The sequence below is a fragment of the Cololabis saira genome, chromosome 8, assembly GCF_033807715.1.
Source record: "Cololabis saira isolate AMF1-May2022 chromosome 8, fColSai1.1, whole genome shotgun sequence".
NCBI lineage: Eukaryota > Metazoa > Chordata > Actinopteri > Beloniformes > Belonidae > Cololabis > Cololabis saira.
Window position 1 is genome coordinate 33,237,996 of NC_084594.1, and position 16,910 is coordinate 33,254,905.

The 16,910-nt window shown below is 39.7% G+C and overlaps 2 protein-coding genes across 2 annotated transcripts in view; one reads left to right on the forward strand and one right to left on the reverse strand.

Annotated features, from left to right (window-relative positions):
• cast (calpastatin) overlaps positions 1-12,279 on the forward strand; it is a 34,477-nt gene extending 22,198 nt beyond the window's left edge. The window contains exons 8-32 of the mRNA XM_061727832.1: positions 1,381-1,419; positions 2,113-2,193; positions 2,395-2,526; positions 2,875-2,994; positions 3,962-4,066; positions 4,306-4,422; positions 4,553-4,627; positions 4,708-4,797; positions 5,225-5,308; positions 5,921-6,025; positions 6,144-6,260; positions 6,374-6,472; positions 7,130-7,243; positions 7,457-7,561; positions 7,759-7,875; positions 8,036-8,149; positions 8,237-8,341; positions 8,434-8,538; positions 8,659-8,751; positions 9,383-9,427; positions 9,551-9,682; positions 9,825-9,911; positions 10,057-10,080; positions 10,331-10,437; positions 10,519-12,279. Of these exons, the coding sequence (XP_061583816.1) occupies positions 1,381-1,419; positions 2,113-2,193; positions 2,395-2,526; positions 2,875-2,994; positions 3,962-4,066; positions 4,306-4,422; positions 4,553-4,627; positions 4,708-4,797; positions 5,225-5,308; positions 5,921-6,025; positions 6,144-6,260; positions 6,374-6,472; positions 7,130-7,243; positions 7,457-7,561; positions 7,759-7,875; positions 8,036-8,149; positions 8,237-8,341; positions 8,434-8,538; positions 8,659-8,751; positions 9,383-9,427; positions 9,551-9,682; positions 9,825-9,911; positions 10,057-10,080; positions 10,331-10,429 (2,304 nt within the window). The 3' untranslated portion in view covers positions 10,430-10,437; positions 10,519-12,279. The remainder of the gene's footprint in view (positions 1-1,380; positions 1,420-2,112; positions 2,194-2,394; positions 2,527-2,874; positions 2,995-3,961; positions 4,067-4,305; positions 4,423-4,552; positions 4,628-4,707; positions 4,798-5,224; positions 5,309-5,920; positions 6,026-6,143; positions 6,261-6,373; positions 6,473-7,129; positions 7,244-7,456; positions 7,562-7,758; positions 7,876-8,035; positions 8,150-8,236; positions 8,342-8,433; positions 8,539-8,658; positions 8,752-9,382; positions 9,428-9,550; positions 9,683-9,824; positions 9,912-10,056; positions 10,081-10,330; positions 10,438-10,518) is intronic.
• Positions 11,992-14,954, reverse strand: cd8a (CD8a molecule). The gene is made up of 6 exons (XM_061728302.1): positions 14,821-14,954; positions 13,814-14,146; positions 13,632-13,730; positions 13,433-13,540; positions 13,200-13,239; positions 11,992-12,685 (listed from the first exon to the last, which is right to left on the reverse strand). Exons 1-6 carry the CDS (start codon positions 14,867-14,869, stop codon positions 12,634-12,636), a joined length of 681 nt encoding a protein of 226 aa, XP_061584286.1. The 5' UTR covers positions 14,870-14,954; the 3' UTR covers positions 11,992-12,633.
• Positions 14,955-16,910: the final 1,956 nt, after the last annotated feature.

Consider the following 16,910-nt stretch of genomic DNA (forward strand, 5'->3'; position numbering starts at 1 on the left):
AAGGAAGGTGCTAATCTCCACATGCAAAAGGAGAAATATTTTATTTGAATGTTAAATCGAGTATTATTCAGCAAAAGGTTGCCACAGGAGGCACATTAATTTTTTTATTTGTGATAATAAATAAATCACGTGTTTTCATGGAGAAAAAAGTGTTTCTCATTGTGCGCCTATACTTGTTCTGCAGTCTTCATACCCCGGTGTTGTGCCGTATTCAGCACCCCTGCCGTGAAAAGCACCCCCTCGTCTGACAAAAATGATATTCTCATTCCGTGTCACGTTCTGTTTAGCGTCCAGTTTTGTGTTAATGATTCATGTTTAAATGCGCTCATGGATTCCACAATAGTCATACTTTCCCACAATCAAAGTCACAGATAACAAAAATCGGGTAAATGGTTATTGATGTCATTAATTAATAGCCTGCTTACTGTGTTGTCTTCCATAATATTTGTAAATATATATAATATAAACTCCTAAGTATGTGTTTGTGTGAGTGTGTATATAAATATATTGAAGTGTCAGTGTGTTGTTTTTTTTCTTGGTCTACTTATCATTGAATATACGAGGGGGTGCTTTTCACGGCAGGGGTGCTGAATACGGCACAACAATTTGCCTCTTCCACTAATATCTATAACTCCAACTCGTCAAATTTCATTTTGCGCTTGCGACTATATCCTGCTTTCCATCCAGACTCCATGGCGCAAAGTTTACGCCGCAAACCGTAAGACGCGCAACACCTCATTTAAATACTGAGGTTTGCACCTGTTATCAATTGCGCACGCAATCTTAGTTGATCACCCGCAAAACACACAACAACAGCACGCGCAAACTTTTTCAGTGCACACGCAATTTAGTACTCTTTATTTAGGATCTTAGTAAATCGGGCCCTAAGTGTGTAATGAATATTGAGCCTTAAATATTTTCAGTACCAGTTAATGTAGTCAACCTTTAATCAGGTATTTAGATATTTAAATCTAAATATTATTATTATTATTATTATTATTATTATTATTATTATTATTATTATTATTATTATTATTGTTTCTCTTTTGCATAGTATTTCCAGTCATTTGTAATTTTGTCTATAGTCTAAACTAAAGCATGTCTACTGTCTGGAAAAGTCCTGCAACCGAAGTTTGGACCCGTCTCTTAAACAAGAACACTAATGTTTAAGAGATATCTCAAAGTCTCGTCAGAAAAGAATTGAGCTACTTGTAAAGCCAGTCACTAATACAGTATAATCTACGGAGAAAGTAAAACTGGATTAATAGAGCATTATCATTTTTTTAATTTGGAAGCTGTCCATGCTGCCCGTCAACGGCTTGGATAATTTAACCATCTCCTTCTTTCATCTCTAACATACTTTGTATTATTTTTGTCTAGACTCCAGTTCCTGCAGATGTTAAACCCAAAGATGTTCCTGTGAGTAAATTGCGTGTTTTGGTCCATACAAAGTTCACTCATTCTGTGTAAACACTGACCCACACAGACATGTAGGAAGCAGTGCGACTGCTGTTTCCTCTAGAGCTGGGAATGTAGCACTGCTGCGTGTTGACTCAGCCAGCAGCTCCGGACCCACCTCCTTTTGTTAGAACTCGTCGACTCACGTTGAACAAGACCCGAGCAGTCACATAAATGTTTGCACATACATACACGCACACTTAAGATGATGTAACTGTGGCTTGATGTCCACTCTCCTCCAGCACACCCACATTTGCATCACTGCCTACTCCCACTTTGTCATGTCCTTGTGCACATTTGTTTCTGTGAATTAAGATCCCTTCCCATCAAGATAACTCTCTTTCTGTGAGAATGTAGCAATACCCACATTTAAGTAACGCATCTGGATGGTTTCAATGGCAAATGTATCTTGTAAGTGTTGATCTGCAAACTTTTCATATCTGTGGAATGTGAAGAAGGGTGTGTCTGTACTTTTCCCTCACCGCTGGTACATGCAGTCTGGTTTGCATTATTTTGCCCTTTTGTTTGCTTTGTAACTTAGTTAAACATGCCCTCTAGTGGAGGATCATGTGGCTGGTACGTTTGAACTGCTTTTTTCTGAGATGTAGGAAATTAGAAGATGATTTTTGCTGTATTATTGTTTTTCCATCCCAGAAACCACTGAGCACCAATGAGGCCCTGGATTCCCTTTCAGCCGGTTTCATGACATCCACTGTTCCACCCCAGAAACAAGAGGTCAGTCTTACAGCATTTAATACTCTACTAGTTCAAACTCAACCTTGACATCTACTAGACCCTCCAATTTAGTCCTTTTTTCCCAATCCATTAGACTTTTAAAAGATTTTTCAAGCTAGACGTTGAAGTGTTTGTAATGTCATTGTGGCAGCATTTGGCTGAAAAAGCCCTAACTTTCTTTCACTAATGTCTCTCTTGTAGAAAGCTGTCACTCCTTCATCAGTTCCTCGTGTGGCTGTGTGTCCTGCTCCTCCTGCTGATAAAAAAGCCAAAATTGAGAAAGTCTCTGCTGATTTCTCACTGGAGGCTGGACTCCCTACTCCTCCCTCCACGGTATTATCTCAGGTTCTTTTACGCTCAGACTTCTATCCTACCATTAAAATTAATCTCTGGGATTTCAATTGGCTGAATCAAGAAAATATTAAAGCTAAATTCAACTTACAGTTCAATCTATATTAAATCAACTTGATTTCATTTCATAGAGTATCTTAGACATGTTCATAAGACTTTACAAAATCGATTGTTTTTTTTTCGTCAATATAAACCATCAGAAACTGTTATTTTCAGATGACAAAGTGATGAAAGTTAAATGAATGCAACATTTACGGCTTAAAATTAAACCGCATTTTGTTATTTTTTTGGGGATAGGTTATTTAAAGTGTTTTTTAATTTCTTCTGCAGAAATCACCTGCTGCTGTTCCTCCTGCCGACAAGAAAGCAAAAATGGAAAAACCTTCTGCTGCTTTCTCGCTAGAAGCTGGTTTGGATACCAAAGTGGACCTCAAACCCAAGTCTGGCGAGGTGAGGTGGAGATTAATCACTCAGTCCGATCTATCATATTTCTTTAACAGATACAACCCGAGTCTGTTGGAAAAATGAAAGATCCAGGCTTCAGTAAGCACAGTTTTTAACATTCAGTTCCCTCTGAGTTTTGACGTGTTATATCTAGGTCATGTTACTGTTTTGGAATGTAGGCGAGAGATAAAATTGCTGCAATTGCTTTTAGTGGCAAGTAAAAAAGCAATTACCAGGAGATGGTTAACTCCGATCCCACCTACTCTAGAGGACTGGATTGGTATCACCTTAGAGATTTTCGGGATGGAAAAGCTGACCTTCCAACTGAAAACAACGGGACATATTTTATACGATTTGGAATAACTGGATTGTATTTATCACCCCCATGAGAGTAGATTTTGTTTGATTTCACTGGTAATATGTAACTCGTTGTTTTGACCTCGACTGGGTTTTATGATTGGTTCAACACAGCAGCGGCAGGGGACCCCTGATTTCTGTTCATAGTTCATGTAAACGTTAATTTCTGGGACTAGCAAAACTGGAAGGACATTCATTTTCATTTGATTGAGTGAGTGTTTCTATATCGTTTTATTGACTTGTCCTTTCCAAATAAAGAAACAATTTAAAAAAAAAAGAAAAATGAAAGGACCGGACAGAGAAAGAGACAGGACAGTGATGGGTGCGGTGTGTGTGGTATGTTGATTGCGTGGTGTGAAACTGTGGTGACTCATTAAAAAAAGGCCAGACATGCCAACAAAAAACAGGCAGATGTATGCAAATGAAGTAAATAGATAGAAGAGAAATATGAACCATTTTGCTCAACATTTGAGCAAAATCAAACCAAAGATGCAGGTAATTGAAGAGAATTGCTCTTAAGACGGTGCTACGGTCCCATCATGCAACATAGTGTGACATACCTTCAAATTCTCTAAACAAGTCTGATGAGTCAGTAAACACCGTATTTTCTCCTCAGATTGACCCCTTGTCTCTGGACGCTCTCAGTGCTCTTGGTGACACTTTGGCAGCAGATGAACCAAAACCTGAATTGCCCAAACTCAGACCTGAAGACATCGTTGCGGTAAGAGCACAAAAAGCCACACATTTCTTAGGCCTCTGCCATGAAAATGCAGAAAAGGCATAAAACAAACACTATCAAAGAATAAATGCAGCACTGGTTTTACTTGGAGCTCATTTCCAGCAGAACTTGGTTCTTCTTAACTTCTTTGGTTTGTCTGGCTCATCCTTTTGGTTTACTTTGCATCTCCACCCAAATGCAACTACCAAGATATTTACCACCACCTCTTTCTATTTTAACAGGAGGGCAAACTCAAGAAGGAGAAGGGCGTGCTTGTGGGAGAGAGGGAGGACTCGCTTCCTCCAGATTACAGGTTTAAAGAGGAGGATCTCAAAAAACTGCCTGCCCCTAAACCTGAGGTGAGGCAGACACAATTAACATAAAGGTTCTTTCACAACAGTGGTTGTATGTGATTAATGTGATGAATTCTTGTACAAAGTTGGTGTTGAATATTTCATCTTGGTCTTTTGCCCCCTCCTCCTCTGACAGCCCACTATGGCGACGGGTGACGCTCTGGACTTTTTGTCTGGAGGCTTCACGTCTTCCTCAGCTGCTCCCACACAGGTACCCAGCAAATCTATGATGACAATCATCACTCTTATCATTTATGAACTTATTTTAAAAATGACTTTTCATTGTTGCAGAAAGCTCCTGCCCCTCCTGCCGGCAAGAAGAAGGGGAACGTTCCTGATGATTTCTCTCTGGAGGCTGGACTGTCTGCTTCTAGTGCTCAGGTACAGCACAGCACTAGCACCTGCTTCTTTTTAAAGTGTTGAGATGTTATAAAAGTGAAATCACAACTATTAGTCTGAACATGATTGGCAGTATAGAGATGGAGCACCGTGTGTGGACAGAAAGTGACCACAGAGAGCAGCAACCCTCCTGTGATGGATAATTACTGAAAAAGGAAAACACATATGTTTAAAATACAGATGTATCACATATTTTTCAGTTTTCATCTGATTAATTTGTCAGAGCAAGAAAAAATATATTTTTCTGAAGTTAGAATTCAAGAAATAAACTAAATAAATGACTTACACTGTGATATTTAAAGGTGTTAATAGAAACAGGGGATATTATGATCCATTTGAAAGTTAAGTAGTGTTTCCTTGCTCTTTTTTCTCAGGTTATGAGTATAAATGTGAATGTTGTATGTTGTAGAAAGTGGAATCCTCTGCACGTCCTCATGTAGCTGCTCCTGCAGATAAGAAAAAGACTGCTGGGGCCAAACCCAAGACTGATCAGGTATGACACAGTTGTGGTTCTTAGTTATTATGTATTTATCCCAAAAGGAAGTTACATTGATGAAGTATAAATTGTGAATGAATAAGTATAAAAAAGTTAGAATTAGTCATCAAACTCTTGGAAAATTGGAATTGTAGCAGAGAAGCCTCGCCGGCGATGGGCCAATGATCTATCAGGGGTGCACACCTGCCTTTCACCCATAATGCACTGGGATAGGCTGCAGCACACCCCCGTGATGGATGGATGGATGGATGGATGGATGGATGGATGGATGGATGGATGGATGGAAAAGCTTTGCTGAAACCTCTAGAAACCTCTAGCACCCCATTGCATCCATAGTGATCTCTCCGTAGTGACACGCGGCAACATCTAAATTGATGATGTCACGTGCAAAGTCAGCAGGAGACAGAGATTAATTCTCTCAGTAGAAAAAATACAGATAACAGATAACTCACAGCCAAGATAAGGATGGAAATCTCAAGATATTGCAATAATAGGCATGAATTGACTCGTGTTTTTGTGTAATGTGTGTTATTTGACATGGTTGTGTTGGAGGGGACACTGACTTTAAACAGTGGAGACAAAACAATGTCCTGCTCTCTCTGCCCTCAGGCCGACCCCTTGTCTCTGGATGCTCTCAGTGCTCTTAGTGACACACTGGCTGCAGACGAACCAAAGCCCGAATCGCCTAAACTCCGACCTGAAGATATCGTTTCGGTAGGAGCAGAACTACTCAGTGCCACGAAGCTTCCAGGTTTTGACTGTACAGAGCGTCTCAGTGTTCTCTCTCAGGAATCAGGAACTTATTTTGTCCTCCTTTTTCTTTTTATTACAGGAGGGCAAACACAAGAAGGAGAAGGGCGTGCTTGTGGGAGAGAGGGAGGACTCGCTTCCTCCAGATTACAGGTTTAAAGAGGAGGATCTCAAAAAACTGCCTGCCCCTAAACCTGAGGTGAGATGGTCTGAGGTTCTTAAACATACCCTACGTGCAGCATTTCCATCACTTGTTCATTTATTACTGGTATTTTTTTCCCCAAGTTTAATCTTTCTCTCCGTGTCCTGCAGCCCACCATGGGGACGGGTGAAGCTCTGGACTTTCTGTCTGGAGGCTTCATGGACTCTTCAGCAGCTCCTGTAGTCTCCTCCTCCCGTCCTCCTGCACAGGTGCATTTTACATGTATATTCATTCCCACAGTGACGGACACACCAACACGTGTGGTTTTACAAAGTTATGCTTGTCTTTTACGGAGGACCAAAATTGACATAATAAAAAATAAAAGCAGAAATATATACAGGACTGTCTCCGAAAATTAGAATATTGTGATAAAGTCCTTTATTTCTGTAATGCAAAAATACAGCTTAAGAAAACTCAAATATCCTATCTCAAAAAATTTGAATATTCTGGGAATCTTAATCTTAAACTGTAAACCATAATCAGCAATATTAAAATAATAAAAGGCTTGCAATATTTCAGTTGATTTGTAATGAATCCAGAATGTATGACATTTTTGTTTTTTTAATTGCATTACAGAAAATAAAGAACTTTATCACAATATTCTAATTGTCTGAGACAGTCCTGTATATTTCTGCTTTTATTTTTAATTATGTCAGTTTTGGTCCTACATAGTCTTTGACTAATGGGACATTTTTCCAATGGTACTGTAGCTCATGTTAGCTGCCAATTTGTTATCTAACTCTTAATTAAGAAACCAGATGGATTGAATCCACAGAAAATGATTTTGTAAAGTGTTTTTTTTTTTATTTTAATTCCTTTGTAATATTTTAAATGCTGGGCTAAAGTCTTTTGTCTTTGTTTTCAAGACAAAAGTCGAGGACTTGTCAGCCCTAGACCTGCTCTCTGAAGGCTTAGTGGCTTCCTCTAAATCTTCCAAAGTTCAGGCCTCCGTCCCTCCTCCTGCCAAGAAAGCATCAGAGGTAAAGCCTTTCATACGTGTATATTAGTCTAAACCGGTGTTGTTCTTCTTCAGTGTGTGTATCCCTCCGGTTGTGTGTCAGTACCTGCATCCTTTTGAGTCAAGTCCATATTTTAATTTAGCTGAGTCTTAATTGTTCACAGTCTTGAAGTGTGCTAATATTATCTGAGAACTGATGAGCCAAAACTTCCCCTCCTGTGGTCTCGCTCGTCAGGTTGACCCCATGTCCCTGGATGCTCTCAGTGCTCTTGGCGACACGTTGGCAGCAGATGAACCAAAACCTGAATCCCCAAAGCTCAGACCCGAAGACGTTGTCTCAGTAAGACATGCAAACATACTTTTTTGAACATGTAACATGTAACATGTCTCCACTCCAAACCACTTGTGAGAGCCATAATGATGCTCCTTCGTGTACGAGTTTATGTGGCGCTCATGTGCTTACAATAGGATGCCAGATTAAAGACAAATTGTGTGTGCCTGTGTTTTTTATCAATATGTGTCCTTTGCCCTTTAAAGGAGGACAAACTGAACAAGAAGAAAGGCGTGCGTGTAGGTGAGAGAGACGATGCACTTCCTCCAGAGTACAGGTTTAATGAAGAGGAGCTCAAAAAACTGCCCGCTCCAAAACCCCAGGTGAGACAAGATCAAATTCACTTCTAACCAATCAGAACATGAATTTCTTTACTGTAATTCTAAACAAAACCCTCTGCCAATGCAATTAATGACATTAATACTAGATGATATCATAGTATTTATAATAATCCCAATATTTGCTTATGTTCTGGTGCTCCAGCCCACCATGGATACAGGTGACGCTCTGGATATTTTGTCTGGAGACTTCCTGACTTCCTCGGGTGCTCCTGCTGTTCAGGCTCCCGTTCCTCCCCCGTCAGCTCGTCCTGCGCAGGTGCAGATCTGTGGAAGTCATGACAATAACACCAAACTCACAGTCACACATTTGTTTACACCGGTTTCCATTCTGTCGCCTCCTCAGCCCGCCGATGCAGCACTGGATGCCTTGGCAGGAGATTTTTTTGCCTCGACTGCTGCTCCAGCTGTGAAGTCGTCCCCTGGCGTTGCCCCGGTAACAGACCTACAGGTGAAGCTGCAAGCGCAGCACAAGGGTTGTTTTTTTTTCATGCTTTCCTTTTCTCTCTGCAACTAAATCTTCTTTCCTGTGTTTGGAAACAGCTGCTAGGAGAGGCAGACAATGCCCTGGATGCTCTGTCCGACACATTGAAGGATATCACACCTGTCCCCCACGTTGTCCCACCTCCTACCAAAGAAATTATCAAGGTAGCCCACATGCCTCAAATGCATGATATAGAAAGAAAAAATAAGGCAGCTTCAACACGCTTACCAACAAAGTCTGCATGTCACTGTCACTCCTTTGACGCGTGTTGTTGGTCGCTGCAGGAGAAAGACATTCTCGAGGAGAGGCTGATAAAGATGGGAGAGAGAGACGACACACTGCCACCAGAGTACCGACCCACTGAGGAAGAGCTCAAGGTAAATAGGAGGCAGATGGTAAAAGAATATTGATTTGATTATACGTTTTGTACGCAAGCACAATATAGCAGTGCAATGATGAACCGTCCTCATTAGGAATAATAATTGTCATAATAAGTGAAAAGAATACTTCATCTCGTATGTGTGTGGTTTTAAAAAAGAAAAAAGGTACAAAATATGAGTAATTGTGACTAACATTGCTTGCAAGACTATAAAAAGTTGTAAATATCAGTGCCGTTCAGGCCACTGGTGGAGTTCACACCACAGCTGGAAGATGAGGGACAGTTGGGGACACGTACAGTGACGCTCCATCAAGATAAAGCATGTTTTTTTTCTCTCCGTTGTGCCACGGGAAACTTGCCTTGGGTTTTTCACAATTTTCTTATTCACAAATCACCTGCTCCGTTGATGAAACTAAAAAAATAAAGTGTTGACATCACCTGCTACACTGCCAAGGGTCGTTGCTGCTGATGTGGTTTCACAAATATGTTCTGTCCGATGATGTCATCGAACTGATGTAGGGATGTTGCTAAAATAAGGCCCACTTGGGGCATGTTATTTTACTACAGTATGTGTAGAAATGTTTTTGTTGTCACGTGTGTCTAAAATACATCTGTCTGAATTTTCCAAGCAAATGGGACAACGAAAGGAAAAAGCACCCGCGACACCTGAGAAGGTGGGATCCTGATATTGAACGATTACTGTATGATTAAAAAATGAAATAAATATATAAAACAGACAGAATAAATTCAGACATGCAAAAATATGTAAACTCCCGTTTTTCATCTATGACCTGCAGGACGCTCTTGATGACATAACAGCCTTGGATCTGCTGTCCAGTGATTTCTCTGCCGCTCCGCAGCCGCCTGCCCCGGCCGCCTCGTGCACGACAAAGCTGCAGCCTCCTGTGCTGGACTCGGAGCCCCTGAAGGTAGCAGAGCTAATGCAATTCCACTTCCTGATACAGCACAACAGTTCAAAACACCCCCACAAATGCTTTTCTTCAATAAAGAACATGCTGATTATGTTTATTGCTTGACTTTTTTAATTAATTTAATTTATTTGGTTCCTAGCCAATGCCTGGAGCTGTCCTGGATTCCTTGTCCGGAACGCTGCTCCCTAATGCTCCAGAGAGCAAACCTAAAACAGACAAGCCCAAGGTAAACACATTGATCCTTATATGGTTGGAATATTAGAGCACTCCGCCAGATGAGATTTAGTTTTTGTTACATGGCGCCCCCTACAGACAGTAACTTTACCAGTGAGGAGCTGATAGGCATGACCAATCTCTCCACTTCATTACAGGGAAAGAGAAAGTCAAAGTCTAAAGTAAGGAAAACGCTTGGTGCATGAAAACCCGCATCGAGCCAATATGCATGAGTTTAACTTTTATCAAATATGTTTGCTTAACTCGGCTATATTCCAATTTTTCTTTTTACTAGTAGACTAAACCTGCGCACAATTAAATGCAAAGCACAGAGTGTCTGTTTGTCCTGCATCCTCCGTGTGTATAATAACTGCATGCACAATTGTTATTTCTTCCGTTTCTTTATACATTCCCATGAACTCTGTGCTTTAGACACAACATGCAGCAGAGCCACCTGCCACTGACCTGCCATCAGCTCAGCGAAGCTCAGATGTCGTGGCGACATCTAAATCGCAGGGACACAAGAGTTAGTTCGCTTGGTAAGGTTTGTCTCCCCAGATAAAACATGTATCACGCTGAACATCACAAGGACCAGCTCCCGACAGTGGTTTGTGTTGCAGGTCGGTGCATTCGTCCCCCACCTCGGGGGATGTGTCGGCGGGGGAGCTGCTCTGTGGATTATTGTTCTATTTTTCTAAATCAACAAGAATGTATACGGGATGACCGATAGACCCGGGCCGTCAACCACAACACTTCAACACACACTCGACATAACCGCCAGCACCACTTCTTTTTTTTTTTCCTTTTTTCTTTAGCTTGGTTTGACATTCAATTATCACAAGATTTTTATTTCTGTCTTTGGAGAAAATGAACAGAAAGACTTTTCACAACAAGGTGGGTGCAAGGGAGAAGTAAGTGATAAAGAAAAGAAAGTACAGAGGGGAAACTGCGGGGGAAATGAAAGAGTTTATGACAACAACAAAAAAAAAATCTTTTATGGTGCCAAAAGTCTTGCGTGTGCATCTCACCTGGCAATCTCCAGTGACATAGTAATATCACAAGGCCTGTGGCGTTGTGGTGTTGGTTGGAGCACTGGCACTGTGAGCTTGTGTGGGAGCAGAGCTGAGTGGGTGTATGAGAGTCGGGATGTTTGTGCAATCTTGTTGTACGCAGAAACGCAGAGTTTTCTCATATTGTGATCAGATGCCATCAGGACACTAGTGTACAGCTCAGTAACGATGCATAGTTTACATTATTAATGAATGCGTAGGATTTCCAGGATATGTTCTGCTTATTTCTGTATTGGATAACTTCTTTTGGCAAATGCTTATTTTTTTTCTTGGGAAGGGTCTTTTGTATTTGGCCTTTATCTGAACAAAAACAAGAATACCGCATCATTTACAAGTGCACTTAGCAAACGGGGGTGTTTACACGATTTGTAAACTGCCATTGTTTGTATACTGTAAAGATTTTTGCTCCATGGAAGACAACACTGTATATTTTCCAAAATGCCTTCATCTGTGGTCAAAAGTCACTTAAAAAAGTCCCAGTGTCAAGAAGTTTTGAGAGGGAAATACTTTAGATGTGGGACTGCGAACCGTAATAAAGAATATGTAAAAAGTAGATTTAAGTCTAGTTCTGTCATTTGTGTCCAAAGGTCAAATGAAAGCCTGTGTGAAATACTGAATGTTGCAAGACAACTCAACAAATCTAGTCTTTGTAAAAGGTGCGAGGTGTGTGTTTGCGCTAAAGTGAGAAGGAACAAAATCTCTTTCAATGTGTCTTTCTGTACTGCTGACGTGTGGTTTGTTTTACGCTGTCTTCGGTTCAAGCAGCCCACTTCCTTTTCACCATGGGGGGGCTTAAAACAAACATCTTTTGCTCAAATGTTGTTTGTTTCTTTTTGTGCCGAGACCCTGAATGAGAAATGAGCATGCATGTACGTGAGTTTTAAGTGTGGTGAGAAGAATGAAATAAAATTAAAATGAAATTATACAGACAATAATATTTCATTTCCGAAAAAGAGAGTCCTTCGTTGGACTAAAAACTTTATTTTTTGTATACAACAGAGCATATAAAATATACACTTATACAGAAATAAACAAAATAAATGTTGCTTTAATTTTGTTCCTGACAGTGTCATTTCCCTGAGAAAGAATTATTGAAAAATGTTAACAGTAAAGTTTTCAACATTTCAAAAGAGAAACCATGTTCTTCATTAAGCTTAAAAATCTAACACCGAAGGTAAGGGAAGTGTGTCTGTAAAAGTATGCAAGTATAAAACTATCCAAGCTGGTATGCTAATGTACAGACGGTTACTGTAACAAAGCAAAAATATGTATATATACAGCTCCTACATTAATTTCAGTCATAAAATTAATTTTAAAAAAATATAGCAGAATATTCTCAGGATGGTTTTCTTTTATGTTCAGAGTTGACAGCGAGAGCGAGCCTAATTATCTCATCAAAAACAAAACACATACAGTAAAATACTGATAAAATTCAGACGCTGCAGCGCATCAAATGTCAAAGTAAACAGTAAAAACTGCATGTTGACAATCAAAAGCTCACAACATGTTTTATGCATGTTGGTGATCAAACAAACACTTCTTGTATTTTCTGTCGCATTCTGTTGATTATTTACTGGCAAATTTCAACAAGATTTTGAAAAAGAATTGACTGTTTAAATCATGATAATAATAGTGACTACTGTTGAAGAAGTGAAGCCATGTGGCTTAGACAGGTCTGTTGGTCATCATCATCTTTTCAGGAGGGACCATCCGCGGCCTATATGACAAAGAATTTTGAACAATTAACAGCTTTTTTCCCCCAATTAAATTAAAGAGGAAACAAGACCATAGCTAAAATAAAACGTCAACAAATTACCACACAATTATCCTTCATTTAAAAGAGCCATTTTAATGTTTCTTGTAGTTCGATGTCCAGATTAAAAAAATCAACTGTCTGCTTCAACTGAAAAGTACCAAATATTTTACAGGAGGAAAAAAGTGTCATGCTTGTTAAATAATATTTCCTACTTAAGAAGAGAAAATCATTTTAATAATAAAGTAAATTTCTTTTAAATTTTCAGATGACAATTGTTTTTGTTCTCATGAGAAGCAATATTGAAATAATGATTTGGGGAATTAAAAAAAGTTAAACAATCCCTGATATATTGACAGAAAGGTGTGCAGCAGAGTTTCAGTGGTTTGGGGTACAAGTCCCAAATACTTCAGTGATTTTAAATCAACGGCCCCAAATCAAAAAATTATATCAGATTTCAAAAATGTAAATGACTTACTTTCTCTTGTAATGATGTGGGCACCTTCGTGTCCGTATTCCTACAACACAGGTTTATTTCCACTCATCAGATGATTGCATCTAATTTACAGAAACTTTAAATCACATTTCAGGCTTAAAAAATAAAATAGAGTAAAATGTCTCAGGTATTCACTGGCAGTATTTTAAACTTAATTCTTAATGAAATGTACATGTAAGGTGTTGTTTTAGCAGTGACATCTGAGCTGAACTCACGGTTGCAGTATAATATGGTGATGAGGAGCAGCAGCAGCAGGAGGCCGCAGCCGCCCGCCAGCGGGCCCAGGATCAGTGGAGCACAAAACATGGAAGAACGTCTCTCCCCTGTCAAACACGAGCCTGTTCACCACCCGTTTCCGACATTGCAAACATGCAGATGAATTGAAGTCTCTTGGTTATTGTTTGTGACATTTACCTGGCTTGTTCTTGGCTTCACACGCGCATTTCGTCGCCGCGGTGGTGGATGTGGATGGAGCGCGCGTCGTGGTCGGCGGGGCTCTCACTTCAGTCGCGTCTTACAAAAAAGCGGAATAAAACGAAAGAATTCACTGAAAATGCCCATCACATGAAGGATTTGGACCTCACGTCGAAACCCACCTCCACGCAGTTGGGTGACTTCTCCAAATTTGAGTTCAATCCCTTTGTAGAGAGAAGCGCAGCTGTACAGGCCGCTGTCCCTGTCTCTGCGGAAAGCCTTCACTTTTAGATGGAAATGTTCAGCACTCTTTCTGTAACTGTAAAGGCTACTGAAGTTCGGTGGTAATTTCTTCTCCTGGCCACTGTTACTGAATGATGCGATGAACTCCATGCCAGATTTGTCCGACACTCGAAACCAGACGACCATGGTCCCCACCTCTGCAGGTTTACAATTGAGTTCATATTCAACCCCCTCTTTTAATGTAACTGGCTCATTGACTCCTGAGGCGACTTCTAAATTAAATAAAAGAGAAATGAGAGGGATTAATTAATTAATTAATTAAGTTTATTCAATCATGACAACACAAAACGTGCACAGCATTGACATTTCACACAAAACCAATAATCATGTGTTGAACAATGACTGAAAAGGCATAAGCAGAAGCAGACTGCTTATAAAAGCCTATCCTATATTACCAACTTTCTTTTTTTGGCTACCAACCTCCAGAAAACCAAGGAGACAATAGAAAAGCAAAGAAACAACAGAAAAGCAAAGAAACAGAAAAGCAAAGAGACATTAACAGATAGCCAATCGCACTTATGCTTCAAAAATAGCTTTACAAACCATTTTCTTAAGAACCAAAAGAGAATTACATGTTTTTTAATTTATATTGGCATCATTCCAGAATTTAACTCCAGTAATCGAGACACATCTCCTTTTCATACCTTTTTTAGCTTTTTGTACAGTAAAATTGCAGACACCTCTAAGATTATACGGAGTTTTGAATTGAAAAAAAAAAACTCTGCATTGAGTCAGGGAGCATTTTTGATTTTGCTCTGAACATAATTTGCATGATTTTATAATATTTTACCACTTTACCACAACAGATCATTATTTATTTGATTTTTGTTTTTAGAATAAAAATAAAAAAGGTTAATCAGGGAGGGAAAAAAAGGGTTTAACTCACGCTGATAGGACACCAGAATCACCAGAATCTGAATCCATTTTTGGTCCATTGGAAATCTCTAATACAGCAATAATAACTGCTTAAACCCGCGTCTGTGTGTGTGTTTGTTGGAGAGTGTGAGGAGAAAACCGAGGCACGAAACCACGCCTCAAGGCTGATTTATGGTTCCGCGTTAAATCGACGCAGAGCCTACGCCGTAGGATACGGCGTAGGCTCTGCGTCGATTTAACGCGGAACCATAAATCAGGCCTCAGCTGTAACCTTCTTCTCTACAATATGGTGTCAAATGGGATCATTGCACAGCGGGGTCTCTGCAGAGACCGCTGCAGCGCGCTCGTGGTCTGCGCAACGTTTTGAAGTGGAGCCCACCAGATCTGCACCGTTGCCGCTGTTTTCAGGCATTGAGCAGCATGATTTGATCCACAAACGATTGGCACAGCGTTGCACAGCACTGGGGGGGTTGAGGGGGCTGAGCAGGATGGGATAGAAAAAAAAAAAGCATCAACTGCACGTGTTGAAAAAGCTGTTAAGTTTGTGCAAACAGCCCACTTTCCAGAAGTTCACGTTGTTTCTGCACAATTCAGCTGCTGGATTTTCTTTTTTTTACAGCAAATCTGCCTTGGTGAAGTTTCCAGAATCCCTTCTAGGGGGAGTCTGGAGCTATTAGATGTTTCTGTGTGGACCTGCTGACAAGCCACAATTTTTTTTAACTTGTTATTCTTATTTAAACTAGGAAATGAAACAATGCCCCTAAACTGGCAAAAAAAAAAAAAGTCTCTGTGGTTTCCAGCTTTAAGATTTAAGCAACTTCATCAAATATGTTCTGAAATACAGAAATAGTGTCATGAGTCTATACTTGAAATAAAATTAAGCAACATATATTCAACACATACTTTAATATAGAAATAATAAATAAATGAAAATGAAAACAATTATGGACAAAAATGGATTCATTTTGTATTCTTTATGCCAGTGGTCCTCAACCTTTTTTCAGTGATGTACCCCCTGTGAAATATTTTTTCAGCCAAGTACCCCCTAACCAGCGCAAAGCATTTTTGGTTGTAAAAGAAAAAGACCTAAAACAGAGCACTGTGCCATCAGTAAGTGATTTATTAAACATAAAAATATTGCTGCTATGCTTCAACCACGACTCCATCGTTGGTCCAAGTGATTGACAGGTGAAGCCAGGTGGCATTTGGCAGGTTAGGTGGAACCATCCTGGTGTGGGGGATACTCTGCGGTTTTAGCATAATAAGTTGAATAGCCTACTCCTGAAGATAAAATTCATTTTATGAATTTAGACTTATATTTTCCTCAATTATTTATGAAATATTTATTTTTAAAGGATTTTTGCATGGATGCTACTTTTTAAATATATGTATATTTTAAAATCTCATGTACCCCCTGGAGTGCCTTCACGTACCCCCAGGGGTACGCGTACCCTCATTTTAGAACCACCGCTTTATGCAATAGATTGTCCTCCAGCTGCCTGGCCTGCTGCCGTTGTGCCACTGTCTGTAAATGGTTTTCCTCAGGGTTGTCTTCAGTCTTCCACCAGCTGGATCTGGGTTCAGCCTTTGTTTTTTATTCACAACCACCAACAAGATTAAAGGATAAGACGCAAGAGAGAGAATTATGGAATTATGCACGTAATAATTACTGATCTTTTTGTCCTTGTTTTAATCAGGACTATTTACTATTTATTTTTCCTTTTTTTTCTTTTCTTACTGGTTCTTTGTTGTTACATATATTTTTCTTTCGTGTTTGCTTCTTTTTTGGTGGAAATGCTAGAAAGCATTTGTTATAGAAAGTTTAAATAATAATAATGTGAAGGTTAAAGGGTAGGCATTTATAAGCTCAGAGCTTCAGCCTACTCCTTTTCGATCCAAATGATTACACGACATGTTATGAATGAGTGTACCATACTGAGCACGTGATCGAAATAAATAAATAAATAAATAAACCTCTCCACTACTCCATACACTTTACCCCAAAATCCATTATTGCTATGATTGCATGTTCATCTGACGACCCTGCATTCATGTCTAAGTTATTTCAATTATTCCAGGACAGGTTTGTGAAAGTGTGTT